Source organism: Folsomia candida, unplaced genomic scaffold (genome assembly GCF_002217175.1).
Source record: "Folsomia candida strain VU population unplaced genomic scaffold, ASM221717v1 Fcan01_Sc001, whole genome shotgun sequence".
Classification (NCBI taxonomy): domain Eukaryota; kingdom Metazoa; phylum Arthropoda; class Collembola; order Entomobryomorpha; family Isotomidae; genus Folsomia; species Folsomia candida.
Window position 1 is genome coordinate 25265845 of NW_019091193.1, and position 16414 is coordinate 25282258.

Sequence of the window (16414 nt, forward strand, 5' to 3'; positions counted from 1 at the left end):
AAAATATTGAAATCATATCTCAGTCGTCAACAGACTGCATTGATAAGACGACATATGGCAGCATCATTACAGAAGGTGAAACTTGGTAGTAAAAAGAAGCTCCCGAACATGGAGGTGAGAGTACAAAAGAAGGAGGGGAGAAAAACGAGGGGCTCCAGAATGGTTACGACGACGATCGAAAGGCATTCACCCCCTTCCTCGTCCAAGGAGGAGTCCTTGGACGACATTGTCGCTGACAAGCTGGGACAGCTAGCCCTTAACATGGAGAGTAATGAGGTAATAAATAAGTAATAAGAATTATTCTGAATATAAATACGCAGTTGTTAATATAATGTATGTACATAGATTCAAGACGACGAGACTAAATTGCCAAATAATGTCCTCTATTACGCCTGGTTTTTCAGTAGCAAAGTTTCCCTTGCCCTGAAAGAGATTGCAGAGCGTTATTTCCAAGAGTGTCTCAAAGTGACCCAGTTTAAGGAATTTATAAACAACGCCTGCGAAGTTCATGGAGTCAAAGGTAACAAACAACATTGAATGAATACAATTCCATATCTCAGTATCAGGCACGAGTCGTTATCTTCCATACAGACCCTGAGACATTCTACAGACATCCACGAGTAAAATTCAAGTCGGCAGAAGAGTTTATGTTTCATGTTACGGCAAAGTTTCTCGGACGCGAGTCTCATGTCGAGTATTCCACACTTGCAGCACGGTTCACAGGGAAAAAGTTTCACATAAACTTGGTCGGATTGTTTTTTACGGAGAAAACATTTGGAATCCAGGTCGAGTTGACTCCTGGCCAGAGGAAACTCTTTGATGAACGTGATGGGGGGAGTGGTGTGACTCCCGTCTCAATTACTACAAATTCTATTGCTGCTGCTGGTGACTATTTTCTGAAATCAACCTCTGTTCACCCTCCAACCCTAGCTACCACGGAACATGAAGAAGATGCCGTCCGCCTCTTGGACCAAGAGTTAGAAGAGACGAATTCTAAAAGTTATATGTCGGTCAAGTCTGTTTCGGAACAGGGCGACAATAAGACATCCTCACATCATCTTCATCGTGGACCACGCCTCTTAGACTTAGAATGTGATGAACTTAAATTTGTACCTGTCGAGAAAGAATGTCATCGGTTCTCTATCAATTCCCGAGCACATTGCACCATTGGCTGTGCTCCAAAAGTCAAACCTATGCAAACGGGGGTTGACCTTTTGGACATACTCGACCTTGAGCGGAGAAGTAGTGACAAATGCTCCAGCAGCACCAGTGTCTTCGTTCATGACCATCTAGTGGACGGAGGGACGTTGAGACAGTTTGGTCGCAAAGGGGACGCCTTTACTTTCTATCCTTGTCACAAAGTCGTGGCGGTGGGGGTTTTTAATCATTTTATTTGACACATAAAACTAGGGAGGATACTAAATGAACATACTTTCAAAATAATTGTTAAAAGATGAATAAATTCAATAAACTGGGGATGGGTGAGAAGTTGAGGGGATTTTTCTACTGCTGCTGCTGAGAGTGTTGACTCGCACTCTGCCCTGTTGTTGATTTCGCTTCTGCTCGCTCCAATTCTTCAGAAACCAATTTTTTCAGCTGCGGAAAAACCTCAAACTTAAGTTTGTTCCGATACTGATAACACAATAAACAAATTATTGCTAAAAATTTGGCATTCCTACGCCAACCTCTCATCATGACGTCTGTCTTTTACTAGTTTTGTGAAGTGACAATCAACAAGGCCGGTGATAGAGGGCAAACCAACTAAAAATCATGATCGTGTTCTCATTTTTTGAAAAGTCACCGTCACGGAAGGTGCTTATTTTTTGGTCCGCATTACTATTAGTCCAAGTTAGTGCGGAGAACACTGGTTTGGATGGTGGAGAGAAGAGAGGAGTGGATGAGGGGTTGCCTAAGGACTTTAACTCAAAGATAACCACAAATCCAGCTTGTCAAGCAGACGTTGTAAGAATTTGTGGAAAGACGCCGGAAAATCTCCCAGATCTGGATGCACTCGAGTGTATCCTTAATCAAAAGGTAATTACGGCAATTTTGTATTGAATATTAGTGCATTCAATTTCATGAACTTTTAATCAATTCGTCCAATCCATGCTATCATAGAGAACCGCAATTGATGAAATCTCGGACGCGTGCAATAGTGCGTTGTGGCATTACCGGAAAAATATAACCGAGGAGGCTGGGTTTCTTCAATTGTCGGATAGAAACTGTATCGAGGACTTTAAAAAGACAGGTTGCTGGACGCCAAGTGGACGACGTCAACCTGGGTTTAACATGGTCAACTGTATCATCGACAACAAGGATAAAGTAGAGAAACAGCGATGTCAAACTCTTGTCACGAGGCTTGAAGGGGTTATCTTTGGAGATTACGAGATGATTGGGAAGTTTGCCACGGATTGTGAAGATGATATTGTTAGACACAAATGTGGGAGGAATGAGTTAGACCATGCTGCGCTAAAGAAGGTGAGCAGAACGCGAAATAAATAGTTAAATAAATACATATGAATAATATGGGTAACGTTGCAGACTGATTAATTTGTTCTATATTCACTCAATTTTATTAGTTGCCACATTCCCAGGGAAAAACTATCGAGTGTTTGTCGGATAAGATCCAAGATTTAAATAAAGAATGTCAACTCCAAATCTTAAGAGTGGCAGAATTGCAGAGTGACGATTTCCATTTGGACAGAGCATTATATTTTGCATGCAGAAGCGATAGAGAAAGGTGAGCAGTTTGGCCAAAACTAAATAAATACACAGTAATATCTACTCTGTCTAAAACAAATATCATCATCATCAAATTACGATCGGTCTTGATACTCTGGTAGATTTTGCTCTCGCGTCGAAGCTGGAAATGGTCACGTATACAAATGTCTGCTTCGCCACAAGCTCGAGTCTGAGATGAGCACGGACTGCAGAGACCAGATCTACCGTCGTCAGAAACTAGGATGGCAGGATTACAAAGCAAGTGGAATTGTTGGCTCATGCCGAGATGAAATAAAAAAGTACAAGTGCCGACGTCGTGTGAGTTCGAGTGACAAGCCAGTCCGCCTCTCACAAATCTTGCTCTGCCTGGAGAATGAGTATCACAAGGGACAAGACATTGGAGGAGATTGCTTGGAAGAGATTAAGCAACATCGAAAGTCGCTAATGGAAGACTACAGAGTGACTCCGGAACTTCTCTCAGCCTGTATGGAGGACAAGGACAAGTTTTGTGCTGAAAAAGGGATTCACGGGAAAACGTTGCACTGTCTTATGGCTCATGCACAAATGAGACAGGACGAGGAACGGCTAAGTGACAAATGTCTCGTTGAGGTATTTAATTAATTTCGCATCGTAGCAATATATTCAATGTAAGGCATGAAATGTAGCAATCTCTTTTGTCATCATATTGTGCTTTGTCTCACTACTATTTTTCTAGTTGGAGAATTTATTGAAGATGTCGGATGTTTCAAGTGATTGGCAAGTGGACCCTGTGCTACAGCAAAACTGTCAACGAGTTGTAGACAGGTAAGGCGAACTTATTTAAACAGTATAGTGATTATTTGATGGGAAAAGTCACGATATCCTAATGTAACATTATTGTTGTTTTGAACATAAAAAAACTTATTATTGACACAAATGATATCATTTAATCTTATAACCCAATATAAATTGATTAACAAGATGCGATACATCCAACTGCTTTTTTAAAAGAATTAATGATTGTATTTTTGAAAATCTTACATCAATAGTAGTTCCTGCTCCAAATACCAACCTAGTCGAGTTCTAGATTGTCTCTTTAATTTGCTCACAACCGAATCTGGAGCGGAAGCCAACATCATGACGGATGACTGCGAAACGACGCTCATACAAATCCAGTTCTTTATGGCGCGCGACTTTACCATGGACTCTCTGTTATACGAGACTTGCGGAAAAGATGCTGCGCGTGTATGTGGAGCCAAGGCAGATTGGTCCGACGACCCCAACAATATGGATCCTGCTCGAGGCCCCATAATTCTGTCCTGTCTGTTCAGAAATATTGCTACTGAAGATCCATCCAAGATGGTGAGCAAAAAATGTGCTCAACATGTTCGAGAAACAATGCGTCAAAGGGCCTTGTCTGTCCATCTCCTCCCTGAAATTGAGGAAGCATGCATGGGTGACCTAGCGGAGCTTTGCAGTGAGAAGACTAAGGCAGGAGAAGAGTTACAATGTCTGCAAACACATCTGGAAGATTTGGAGAAAGAATGTCGTCAAGCGGTGTCAAACTTTACTGAGTTGGAAATGAAGAACCCCACGGTGGACCCATTCATATGGAGACATTGTCGAGAATACATCGAGGGCAAGTGTGATGGAGACAAGTCTGAGGAGGATGACGTGTTGGACTGTCTCATTGACTTGAAACCCGAAATGAAGAACAAAAAGTGTAGAATCAGTATTGAGCACTTGCAACTTTTGAAGCTCAAAGAAATTCGGTTCAGCCCGAAGTTCAAGTTGCAATGTCAATCAGACGTGATTCGATACTGTGGTGGGAAAGATATGCAGCCATTGACGTCGTGGAAGGTAAATCAACGTCGTATTAAGAACTTCTGACGCGTCTGTATAAATATAGTTATAAAATTACAAATTGTGCTGGCTTATTTGTTAACAACTACATACGTGCAGGTTGTCAATTGTCTAAGCAAAACTATTCGGGATGACATTGTGACGGAGAACACACTTCGAGTTAGCAAGGGATGCAGAAAGCAGGTTCGAAACCTCTTGTTAGCAAAACTTCAGTTGGAGACTGGGATATCTGATGCTCAGTCCATATACAAAATGTGCAGGTACGTACGTGTTACACTATTAATACTAACGACGATAAAATCAACTACTCGTCATAGTTGTGATGCATGATTGATGATTTTCATGTTTTGTTTGCTCACATAAATTCATAATAGCAAGTACATCATGGACTTGTGCTCCAGCGTCACACCGGGAGGAGGCCACGTGCTCGAATGTCTGAGAGATAACTCTATAAAAATCCCTACAGATTCTGACTGTCATGAAGCGTTGTTTAGGGTGGAACAAGAAACGGATGCAGATTCCAAACTGGATTTGGTGCTCAACTCGGAATGTTCTTTGGAAATGAAATTATTCTGTAACACTAATCCGGACAATATGCTCAACTGTTTGAAACTCAGTAGTAATAAGGAGGTAATACTATACATTGTAAATAGATGCGCTCTAGCCTCTAGTATAACGGCACTGTTGTTGTTCTTGTAGGGATTTAGTGTCAAGTGTGCCAGAATTGTGCGAGAGCGAATGATTGAACAGAATACAGATTCCAGATTGAACCCACGTCTGCACAAATCCTGCAAGCTAGACATGAAAAAGTTTTGTCCATCCGTTGCTCCTGGCCAGGGGCGAATTCTGGGATGTCTCAAAAATGTATATATCAATCCAAAGAACCGTTTGACTGACACTTGCAAAGCATACATTGAAGAAATATTGGAGCATGCGGCAAAAGAGGATGTCAAGTATGATGCTGACTTGTATTCATCCTGCACTATTTACGTGAGTTCCTACATAATATACAGATATCGAAATCGAATCATATCTGAATGTGTATGCCGAGTAGTTGGCCAAACCTTTATTTTGAGGCAGAATATGCTTTTTGTAACGTATATAACACTTATTTATAGATGAAGCAATGCCAATCAAAATCATCTAATGACGATGAGGCAGCACCAGACAAGGGCTACACTGAAGAATGTCTCAAACAGTTATACCACGATGGCAAGATATTGGACAAAACGTGTAAAAACAAAATTGCTGTACTAATCCAGTCCACTATGATCGACATTCACGTGGATCCCACTCTCAATCGGGCATGTGCAGTCGACCTAGTTAGACATTGTGAAGGAGTGCCACCAGGAGAAGGACGCCGTATGTTTTAACCATCATTATACAATAACTATACAGATCTACATAATATATCAATAATGCTGCGGACTATATGGTTAGTTATGTATTATTATTATTAACTAATGTGGGTGCGTTCTGTTGGCCTTCCTTCTAGTTTTGAAATGTCTCTTCGCCCAACTGAGTGAGGAGCAGAAGGGGACAGAAAAAACCTATCTAAGTGAAAAGTGTAGAGATATGTTATCCAAAAGAAGCGAATTATTTCACATGGCGGACGAGTCAAATCCCATTGGCCGAATGGAATCTCTTGTAGACTTGGTTGAACAAGTTCAAATTTCTCCTCAGCGTAATTATTTGTTGACGACGGGAATGAGTGTCGTTGGTCTCATTTTTATTTTTGGCCTATTCTGCGGAAGAGCGACCAGCAGACGGACGGCGGAAAAGAACAAGTAGCAGGGAATCTACTACTCTTTTTAAGCCCATGTGTGTCTTATCCAATTCAACGCCATACATCCGAAATGATCCGACCTTTACCTTACCTACCTACCAATTATCTACATATGTACCTAGGTTATACATACATATGCTAGGTTATCTACACGCACATATATTTACTTAGACATAATATACATAATTGTTCCGCATTGTTTGTGGGACAAGGAAAGAAGAAAAAACAATCATAGTCACACCCTGCTTTTATCTGTCTGTTAATAATCATACTAATAATAATTAATGATAAATCGTTTCCGTGAAATTGGATAAGAACAAATAGTGATAAAGAGATTTGGGACTGAAGTCAAATTGTTCATAGATATAAAATAATTGATGCGTAATTTTTCACAACGTTTTTATCCTGATACATACTGTTACACCCCAATTTTTCTATGTGCATAACTCAATGAAGCCTATTTCCAGTGTCGTAAGTATGTAAGCATGTGATACAGATTTGGATGTTGACGGTTTGCTGAACGTTGTTTCGACCTCGTGAACTTCTGATGCAGCTGCTTTTTCCAGAACGATCATGAGTTCTAATTCTTTAATTAATTAAAGCAGATTTTACTTATGTATATCCTACTGTTTGCCGAGTCATCATTATTCTCATTGGATACAAACGCAAACCATCTTAGGTAATCGTAACTTAATATGTAAATATGTATGAAATGATGAATCTAATCAAATATGGTTTTTATTTAGCTAATAATTTATCAATATGGCTTTGGTAAATACAATATATTTCTCTTGAATAAAAATCCAGTCTTTTAGTGTGTAAGATCAAATACCCAACTTGTCTCATTTTTCGCCGCTTTCGGACGCATTTTCATAAAAACTAGCCAGCGCAATACATATTTTAGCCTTTTCATCCAAGAGTTTGTCTGAGTAGCTCATCATATGCGGCGAGTTCCTATTAAGGAGTTCATTAATGTTATACCACATGTATTGTAATAAAAAAAAGTTGAACTGCAACTGTGTTAATACCTGCCGAATGGCATGAGCCTTTTCCAAGTCTTTCTTTCTGAAATATGCAAGCAAGAGTGCTTTTTTGAGACTTCGGGTAGGCTTTCCACTTATCACAGCTTCTTCGTGTAGTGCTTCAAGTTCAGATACCGACTTGCCCTCCAGTTGTTGAGGCATGATTTTCCTGTATGGTGCGTACATTTCTACTTTAGGGGAAAGAGCTCCCGAGGTAAGCTGAGCAATAAGGTTTGCAAGTTCTGAAGTCAGCTCATCCCCCAGTCTCATTCGAATCAACTCCCCACCACTGTTGGACAGCCCGATGCCGCGCTTCAAGAGCTCCTTGAATATCGGCAAAATGAATTCTGTCTTCTCCCTGCAACGTTCCAATATGTCCAAGACCATGTGACCTGCGGCCTCTCGAGCATTGTCTTCACCATCCATACTAAAATGTTATCAATCATTATACCGACAGTGTGTGTAAGGTCTGCCGTATAAGGCGGGTACAAAATTGGTTACAGTTAATCAGTACCTTGCTGTGCCGATAATTTGGACAAATGTTTGTGCATTTCTATCTCGAAAGTAGGAGTCAGCTATGGTTTTACGGAGTTGTGCGTTTGAGAATCGCAGGCGAAATTGTTGAGCTATTCTTACAGAATGTATACATAAGCTTGATTGATAGGTATGCACATGTCGTTGTGAAAGTTGTAGCTTTACCAAACTGGATTGCCTGCTCGATATTCCTTTCCGAGAGCAAGTATTGCATGACAGCAGGGACGAGAACGACGAGTGGCCTTCCCGTGTGGGAACCTAGTTTCTCCAATATCTGGGCAGGTGATCCTTTTGATTTCTTAAACAGGGCTGGAATTACATAGTCCCTCAGGGTTTCCAGGCTGGGTGGAACATCCAGATATCTCATGTTTTTCAGCCCGTCATACACGTCTACAATTTATAAATGTGTAATGGATAAGTAATAAATATAGTAACACACTGCAATATTCCAAGCCCGAAACCCAGCGTAGAGCGTCTATAGATCTCGCCTGTTTACATCAAACTTACTTTTCTCGGATCGACTCCCAGCAAAGACAGGCCAGAAAAAGTGTTGTCGGATTTGAGCCCCCGTCTCTTTGTAAGCATCCAGCAGGTCAAAAGCTTTGTTAAATTGCTGGGTTTGAAGGGCAATGTCACATGCCTTGGAAAGTGCATGGTTGTGAACTTCTTCGGCCATCATCATTTTACAAAACTTGATGATTTGTTCAGGCTCCTACGATTAAGGTAATTGGAAATGGTAGTGTTAGTTAGTTATTGTTGTACCACAGAATCATTTAAATCAAATACACATACCGAGGTCTTGACAAGTTGTTGCAGAAAAAAGTTGCCGGAAGGCTGGACTTCATCGTTCCAAACTATTTTCGACATTTCTTTCAAGATTCTACTTGTTAATACATACATATTTACTACATTGCTAGAATAATGACGAAATGCACATAAAAGTGAATAGTTGCCTGTAAGCACTGTCCAACTGGCCGATGCTAACTAAGCGTAAAACCAAGTTTGTTGCATCCTGGTTGAATCCCGTTCGCTTTTTCAGCAGTGGAAGCACTGACTCTACCAAATTATCATGACCATTTGCAATCAGGGTGTAAATGACGTCCAAGTAATCTTTATCAATGAAGAATACTTTGCGTTCGTCGCACTCCTGCATACATTTGGATACAATCCGACAATAATTATTCGTTATTGTTATACAGAGTGGTGACGGCAAAAAGATTAGTATTTAGTTACCCGCACAATCCGGTTTACGTTGTCCATATCTCCCTTTCTTGCATAGCCGCACATCAACTTAACATAGGTGTCATCATTTGGCTCCAGACCGGCTTGTCGCATAACGGGGATCATTCCCTCTGCACTCTCCATGTCACTATAATATTGATCTTATTAATTGGCGTATCACGCAAATTACTATAAAACAGTTTAAACACCTACTCAGCTTTTGAATGACCCTCAATGAGAGCATTAATAATTTGTTCGTTGATGGGCAATTGTTTTTCTTTCATGTGTTGGAGAATCGTCGTCGCACCGTCAATGTCTCCCTCTAGACAGTATCGCGCAATGAGACGTTGGTAGGTGACCCTGTTTGGCTCCAGCCCTTTGTTACTCAATTCTTGTAGAAATTCCGTGGGGTTAAACTTTTCTTCATTTTCGAGGTACACTCGGAGTAAGGCATTGTAATGACTGATGTCGAAAGGAACATCTGAACTCAAAAAGGAACACAACCATTATCACCATTTTTTAAATTCTATTCTTAGGACATGATAATACCAACCACAAACGAACGAGAGTTGGGTTAAAGTTTTTCCTTATTGGAACTCACTCAACATCTCCATCGTCTTCCAAACTTCTTGAACCAGTTTCGTTCTATTTTCTGGAGTTTCTGATGGAACGAGTTCACCACAACATCGGATCATCATTAGACTCTGGTTGCTTGTGGCTTTTCCTACAACAAACATCCAAATAATTAATCAAATCAGATGATAGTCTCGAATAGGATGCATTATACTATATGGACTACATACTCATATCCCGAATGTCCTGAAGAAGCTCGTCAATTTCCTGACGAGCTACCCTCCCTTTTCTTCTAATCTCATGATCCAGACGGAGCAGGGATTTGTCAATCTCTTCATGCGAGTCGGCGAAGCTGAACCATGACACGTTAGTTAATAAAATAAAGTAATTAAGTAAAGTACTTTAATAAAGTAGTTAATAAAATCAATTGCCCACAGAATTAATTAATAATTAATTACAGACGTCGCTTACCTAGCCATGGCCGCGGTGAAATGAATTTCTCGACTGAGCGCTGACCGGTTATCTCTCTCCACTACTCCTCGACGAATCGCCGAAGAAATGACCACAAGGGGACGATTAACTCCGGCACTCGCCTTGCAAATACTTCTTACGGCACATATGGACCTCAACATCTCGAGGCAAGTCTGGTCGGTCGAACTTGCTTATTTATTATGCAGCTAAACTTATTTGTGATTGAGATTTGACTAGCACAAAGACCAGCAGCAGTAAGCACCACAGTTAATTAAAATAAAATATTAGCCGGTAGTGAAAAGCGCGTGGATTGAGTAAATTTTTGAGTGGGGAAAATCACATGGTTGCAAAGAAAGAGGTAAAATGAGACGCCATCGTTGCGGGAACAACTCTGTTTATTTTAACGAACGGGCCCTGGTTGAGATTTTATTTTCATTTCAACAATTTTTTATATTTTAATTTGCACTCAATCCGAACCGTTTTTATCTTATCGATTCTTACGATTCTTATTGTCACGTATTCCGCGAGGCATAAGAGGCAAGGGGAGAAAATGCCGCTCGTGTACACCAAGGAAGAAATCAAAGCCTATCTGGCAGATCGGGGTTTTGATGTCAATGATGATGAAGTTATCAAGAAATTTATTCATGGTATAAAAATTAATATGTAATACAAGCCAACGAAGCAAGTCAAGTCATATTATCATGTTTGTTATTTGCAGATCTCAAGAAAATGGTAAAGTATGAAGACAGACAGAGACGACGGGTCAAATTGGGTCATGATCCTGTGGACACTAATTTGGAGTCTTCAGCACCGTCGAATCATACTGCGAATAATTCTACATCAAATATCCAGGATGTGAGGCCAGTTAGCAGCAGGTCTATCGGCGTTGGAGCTGATCATGTTGCTGCCCGTCACGACAAATCCGAGCCTTTGGGACCAAGTAGACAACGCAGCAGAGATCACGTAGTAGAAATTCTGAGTAGAAAGGAACCACCAAAGCTTGCTTGGGACTCGGAAGAACAAATCCCACACGATGGGGTAGATGGAGGTGGTAGTAGATTTCTCCATCGACATAACCACCCAAATGTGCAACTAAATAGTCGTTCGGAACTCAATATCCGTTCTAAAAAGCAAACACAGGGAATTCGTGGGGACCAGCAAATGATTGGAGAAGATGGCGTCAGTAAGGAGCGAAATATTTACTCAACATCACAAAAGAAACCAGTTGATGAGAAGAGAAGACCTGCCACCGCTGCTGGTACACATGGGCATGGATTACTAGTGGATAGACCTTCACAAGGAGGGGGACTTGCCACACAGTCGGCAACAATGCCACGAATTGGGAAGGAAAATGAGGCTAGCCATGACGAGACTTCAGAACTCTTGTATCTCTTGGGCGGTATGTTGGGAGAACATGACAATGAAATCGAGTCTGTTTCTTCTGGTAAGTTATTTCCTCACCCTCACACCTCGTAATTTAATTTTGTTAATGTGCAATAAAAATATGTCACGTCTGTCCCTCCCTCATCAATGTCAGGTTCATGTTCTAAAAAGCCATTCCGGGGACCTTTGAATGCAGTGAAACGAGATCCAGTGGCCTTGTACTACTATTACAAAAAGTTTTGGGATAAGCAGAGTTTTCCTGGAGAGAACCGTCACATGAAGTTACGCTGGTGCGTTGTTATACATACACACACGATCTCATGATATAAAGGTTTAAATATTGAACCATGTGTTGTTGGTTACAGGAATGTTCGGGCACAGACCGTAGGAAACTATCCATGCATTGATGGGCACCCTGTAAAATATCTGAGGTGATGATAAACCACAGGATACTCACAGAATAATCACTACTAATGGTCTAGGTTAATTAATTAGCTTCCTTTGCTCATTTAAAATTATCTGTTATCATTTTATTTGTCACCGTACTCTTTACCAATAGTTCGGTTGTCCATTATCAAAGGGGGGCTTTTGCGAGAGATGCTATGGTCATTATAATACTCGTATCTGTGTAAATATGTGAATAGCATATATATTATGAATCTCAACTAAAACTACTTGTATGTGCAGCGAGTGAAAATTAACATTTGTTGCGCCTAAACCACTTCATGATGTAAGAAAATCAGTTTTTATTGTGAATAACAAAGTTTTTAAATATAAAATATGTTAAGATTCTGGCATTTCTACTTGATGCCACTGCATTATTTAATGAAACTTTACATTGTAGTAATAATAAGATAAACTTCCGTCAATCTGTCACTATTGGCATACGGTAAGTTTTCATGTCGAGCTTGAAGAAGAGGATTCTGATGATGAGCTAGAAGAGCTGGAAGAGGACGAAGATGACGATGATGTGCTAGAAGACGATGACGACGAGGAGCTAGAATCTGAGTCCTCTGACGAGTCATCAGACGATTTATCTTTCATGTGTTGCAATGGGGGGACGATGGCTGTAGGCTTTGGGGCCTTCTTTAAATGTTCTCTCAGCTCGTCGCTAGAATGGGAAAAGGATTATAAAATGAGGATTCTACTAGTATAATGTAGGAGATTATTAAAGTTTGTAAGAACTTACGTCAAGCCGCCCAATCCAATAGATGTGAAGAAGTTGATGGAAAATCTTGAATTCTGAGGATGATCCCTCGGAAAGACGCCCTCAAAACAAATGGCCATTGTTTTGTCGCACAATCGCTGATGCAGTTTGGGCAATCCCATGTATTCGCTCAGCTCCTGAGTAAGCACACAAAATTCATCAGTTATTATTTTTGCATAGTAGTATTTATTACATATGTAATGGGACGTCGGTCCGTGGAGTATATGATTGCGAATTATTACCTGGAACAATATTTTTATAAAAATTCGGCTCGAGCTTGTCGTATCATCCTCCGTGAGTCGAATATTTTGAAGAACTTCCCAAGTTATGGCGTCAGTGAATAACAAATGAGCAAAGAACTTTGCAACGTTGCGCAACTTGTTTGTATCCAAATGGTGAACTGCAATAAAGCATCACAAACAAAATTCCTTCATTATTAGATATATCTGTAGAAGATAGCACTAGAACTGAGCATTTTTCATTGTCTACCTGTGGCATATGTATCCTTAAACAGCTCTTCGTAAGGGATTTGGTATTTCCGATTTAAATTACAGAATCTTTGGGCTAGCAAACCAAAGAACTTTTCATACGTTCGTTGTTGAGCACAGCAGTCAACAATCATTGCGCATAGCTCCGTTTCCTGTCCTATGAATTACAAATAATTTGTAATGAAAAGTTATTAACAGAATAATTAATTGTATAGAATCAAAAATTAATATTTCCTGGTATTAAAAATTACCTTCCTTTAAATTCATTCTCAACAATTTGTGAGCACATTCTTCAAAGTCTAAGGAAGACTGAATGGTGAGGTAAATGGTTCTCCTCAACGCAACCAAATTTGTTTCCGTCTTATCCAAAATTTGCTCCTTTTCCTTCTCGGCCGCCTCAGCATCTTCCTCGTCTTCTTCCCCTTCGTCTCCCTCTTCCTCATCTCCTTCTTCTCCAGAATCAGATTCGTCCAGAATTTCCTTTTTCAGTGTGGCATATTTCTCCTCGTTTACAATGTATTCATCGTCCAGCTTAAACACATCTGTAATTAAATTTCAGTCGTAAGTTCATTATTAAGAAATCAATGTCATTTACGATCACATTTGACCAATTGGCACTATAGTACTTAATTCCTAGTCAATGCAAAGCACAAGTAGCGTCAGCGTGTAACAAAACTTACTCAGTATATCTTGACCGTCAGTGGCTTCGTCAAGTGTGAGCAAGTGGGTGAACTGGTCCTCCTCTTCCACAAGATCCAAGTCTTCCTCCACGGATGGATAATCTTTGAACTTGTCTTTTCGCACCTGTTTCAAGAAAATCAGTGCTCAATAAAAGCATTCTGCTAGGATAACAATTCCATACAAAGGCATGAGACATACCTGAAACATGACCTCAATCATGTACTGCACTCGTTTCTCAAGGTGGCCCTCGTGCAGCACGTGTCTTAGTCTTTCAAACACAGCATGCGTTCCTTTGGGAGACACGTCCTCGAGTCGATTGCCAACCTCTTTGAGAAAGGCAATGGCCAACTCAACCGAGTCCTCCGTCGGGTGTTCCAGTAGCAATGTAAGAATTTCTAGGGCCACGACCTCGTGAGCCACCTGCTGATTCACCAGGTGAGCCACAAATTTTGCAGCTGAAATCAAGAATGGCAATTTTGTTAATGTTATTGAAATGTGTCAACGAGCATGTATACTCTTTACTCCACATATAGATTTTTTTGTATTATATGATTCACTTTTCATAAAGAAAACCCCATCAGTTCCCAATATAACCAAAAGTAGTTTCTACCTGCCAAACATCCAGGCTTATCGTTCCTCATGTAGCCGCGACGAAATTGGATAATAAGCCTTTTGAGCAGCAATTCTCCAATGTTTGGGAACTTCGTATTGATCACAGACACCAGCGCGGCATAGACATTTGTAAATGTCGAGGATGCTGATTGTGCTTGCATAATTGACCTGCACAACAACCCACGACCACGAATCAAGTTTTCCTTAAATAGTTCCCGAACAATTACCTATTTGAAAAGCAAAAAATAAAATTTATGATCATCGTCATTATTACGAACGCAAATATTATTCCATTGAAAGTTGAATAATGAACGAAGAGTATCAGAATTACTACACTTACAGCAATGTTGGATATGTTGATTTTATTAATGAGTCCGTTGATCGACTTTTTGAGTGCTTCCCAGGCCAACCTTTGGAAAGCCATGCTGCTCTTATCCGTAATGTCCTTTTGCATCATACGGAGCTTCGCGGGTGGGATGTAAGCCCCTACATATGTAGAACGACATATTAGATAATTATCAGTATTACAAGGGACGGAGAACATAAATTGAAAATTGTTCTCACCTCCAGTACGGGTAGTCAAATCGTCGACCACTACTTTCTTCTTTTTCGGAGAATCAACGTCTTTGACATCAGTTTCCTCGCGGCCACGCTTACGGCTCCTTTCAGCATTGGTGGATCGTCCTTGTTCATCATCATCATGTTGAGAACGGTCACGATGTCGACGTCGTCGTCTACTATCATCATCCCTTCTGTCCGATCTTCTATCCTCGTCATCTCCCTCTCGTCTGCTTTCTTTCTTCTCACGCCTCTCGTCCGTCTTGTCGCGTCTGCTCACATTTTTGTCGCTCCTGTCTCTGCTCTTGTCTCGTCGTTCCTTACTCATCCTCCGCCTCTCATCCCTCTTCTTATCTCGTCGACCTTCCTCTCTGTCACCCTCATTGCTTCTTCTTCTCCTACTCCTTCTGTCGCTACGACTATCTGCCGACCCGTCCCGATTCTCACGGGAGTGGGATTTGTGCGATTTTTTCTTATCTTTCTTGCGGTATTCGTCCTCGTCCTCCGCCTGCTCTTCTCGTTCAACAGAGGGTGATCTTTTGGAACTTCTTCGACGATTATAATCCGACGTTTCATTTTTCGTCAATCCTTCATCGCGCTCATCGTCCCCTCGTGTTGTTCGTACCGACCTTTGAACAATTTGAACCCTGCTCCGCATCGTACGATAACTCTCCGACTGTGTAAAAAGAATTTATGTTTAGTTATAACTTAATCAGGAAATCAATAAAGATCAAAATTTGGATCTATATAACTTAAAAAATTGTTTACGTCGACAAACCACAAACTTTGTAATCAGTTGATCGAATAATAAGTAGTTCTCGACTAATTTTATTAAAGTAGACTTACATCGGGAGAATCTCTTTCGGCTTCTTCCTCTTGGTACATTCTGTTCTGACAACTTTACCCTTGAAATTTATAGATTTATTGGGGTGTCTGTTCCACTTGAGAGTTGTGGGGCGCAAAATAGTTGGGGTATAAAGGTTCAGCTTTATTCAATTAAGCAGCAACTAGTCGGGAATATTTCTAACTTTGCATTTATTGTCACAAATTGGGTACAGCGAAGGACGATTTGTTGGTGCGAGAGAGAAAGCTGCGGCGGAATCGTTCCAAACTTCCAACTTCCCACAGGCATATGGGCATCGTGATGAGATTTTTCGTGTGACGAGGAAATTGAGACTGTCTCATCCTCCCTCCATACTTACGCAATAAACTAATCCTCAGTGAAAGTCAGTAAATAAATAACTTTGCACCGAAGGTGCGGAATAAGCCAACAAAATAGATCACAACTCTTATATATTCATTATATATATGCCGT

General features: G+C 40.6%; 4 protein-coding genes across 6 annotated transcripts; 2 read left to right on the forward strand and 2 right to left on the reverse strand.

Annotated features, from left to right (window-relative positions):
• Positions 1–5: 5 nt before the first annotated feature.
• LOC110842344 (Golgi apparatus protein 1) lies at positions 6–7173 on the forward strand. Of its 3 annotated transcripts, none has more exons than XM_022088066.2 (13): positions 6–276; positions 346–520; positions 592–2034; positions 2119–2478; positions 2580–2740; positions 2844–3330; positions 3437–3525; positions 3750–4560; positions 4663–4823; positions 4938–5193; positions 5263–5553; positions 5682–5925; positions 6059–7173. In XM_022088066.2, the coding sequence occupies exons 3-13, from the start codon at positions 1771–1773 to the stop codon at positions 6352–6354; spliced, it is 3420 nt and encodes a 1139-aa protein (XP_021943758.1). In that variant the 5' UTR covers positions 6–276; positions 346–520; positions 592–1770; the 3' UTR covers positions 6355–7173. The 3 variants fall into 3 exon arrangements, with proteins under 3 accessions (XP_021943758.1, XP_035704940.1, XP_035704937.1); XM_035849047.1 differs by having other exon boundaries at positions 3753–4560; XM_035849044.1 differs by having other exon boundaries at positions 405–520.
• LOC110842346 (leucine-rich PPR motif-containing protein, mitochondrial) lies at positions 7072–10477 on the reverse strand. Its single transcript, XM_022088069.2, has 12 exons — positions 10171–10477; positions 9930–10051; positions 9728–9850; positions 9340–9607; positions 9139–9274; positions 8859–9052; positions 8698–8785; positions 8413–8617; positions 8071–8295; positions 7886–7997; positions 7378–7798; positions 7072–7303 (listed from the first exon to the last, which is right to left on the reverse strand). Exons 1-12 carry the CDS (start codon positions 10329–10331, stop codon positions 7259–7261), a joined length of 2100 nt encoding a protein of 699 aa, XP_021943761.1. The 5' UTR covers positions 10332–10477; the 3' UTR covers positions 7072–7258.
• A 42-nt stretch (positions 10478–10519) lies between these two features.
• Positions 10520–12332, forward strand: LOC110842351. Its single transcript, XM_022088078.2, has 4 exons — positions 10520–10817; positions 10889–11614; positions 11708–11843; positions 11919–12332. The coding sequence occupies exons 1-4, from the start codon at positions 10721–10723 to the stop codon at positions 11986–11988; spliced, it is 1029 nt and encodes a 342-aa protein (XP_021943770.1). The 5' UTR covers positions 10520–10720; the 3' UTR covers positions 11989–12332.
• LOC110842345 (pre-mRNA-splicing factor CWC22 homolog) lies at positions 12280–16212 on the reverse strand. Its single transcript, XM_022088068.2, has 11 exons — positions 15946–16212; positions 15106–15775; positions 14882–15027; positions 14540–14768; positions 14128–14384; positions 13929–14052; positions 13500–13790; positions 13250–13405; positions 13003–13160; positions 12743–12897; positions 12280–12664 (listed from the first exon to the last, which is right to left on the reverse strand). Exons 1-11 carry the CDS (start codon positions 15982–15984, stop codon positions 12451–12453), a joined length of 2439 nt encoding a protein of 812 aa, XP_021943760.1. The 5' UTR covers positions 15985–16212; the 3' UTR covers positions 12280–12450.
• Between the last annotated feature and the right edge of the window lie 202 nt (positions 16213–16414).

Bases quoted from the DNA above. Each gene is read 5' to 3' on its own strand.
- LOC110842344 (XM_022088066.2), top strand. From the start codon at position 1,771: ATGATCGTGTTCTCATTTTTTGAAAAGTCACCGTCACGGAAGGTGCTT. The intron at 3,331-3,436 runs GTATTTAATTAA...CTATTTTTCTAG, and splicing joins GTGACAAATGTCTCGTTGAG to TTGGAGAATTTATTGAAGAT. The intron at 5,926-6,058 runs GTATGTTTTAAC...CCTTCCTTCTAG, and splicing joins GCCACCAGGAGAAGGACGCC to TTTTGAAATGTCTCTTCGCC.
- LOC110842351 (XM_022088078.2), top strand. From the start codon at position 10,721: ATGCCGCTCGTGTACACCAAGGAAGAAATCAAAGCCTATCTGGCAGAT. The intron at 10,818-10,888 runs GTATAAAAATTA...TGTTATTTGCAG, and splicing joins TATCAAGAAATTTATTCATG to ATCTCAAGAAAATGGTAAAG. The intron at 11,615-11,707 runs GTAAGTTATTTC...CATCAATGTCAG, and splicing joins AATCGAGTCTGTTTCTTCTG to GTTCATGTTCTAAAAAGCCA.
- LOC110842345 (XM_022088068.2), bottom strand. From the start codon at position 15,984: ATGTACCAAGAGGAAGAAGCCGAAAGAGATTCTCCCGAT. The intron at 15,028-15,105 runs GTGAGAACAATT...CTACATATGTAG, and splicing joins TTTGACTACCCGTACTGGAG to GGGCTTACATCCCACCCGCG. The intron at 14,385-14,539 runs GTAGAAACTACT...TCTTGATTTCAG, and splicing joins TAAGCCTGGATGTTTGGCAG to CTGCAAAATTTGTGGCTCAC.
- LOC110842346 (XM_022088069.2), bottom strand. From the start codon at position 10,331: ATGTTGAGGTCCATATGTGCCGTAAGAAGTATTTGCAAGGCGAGTGCC. The intron at 10,052-10,170 runs GTAAGCGACGTC...GTCATGGTTCAG, and splicing joins TTCACCGCGGCCATGGCTAG to CTTCGCCGACTCGCATGAAG. The intron at 7,304-7,377 runs GTATTAACACAG...ACTCCTTAATAG, and splicing joins AGGCTCATGCCATTCGGCAG to GAACTCGCCGCATATGATGA.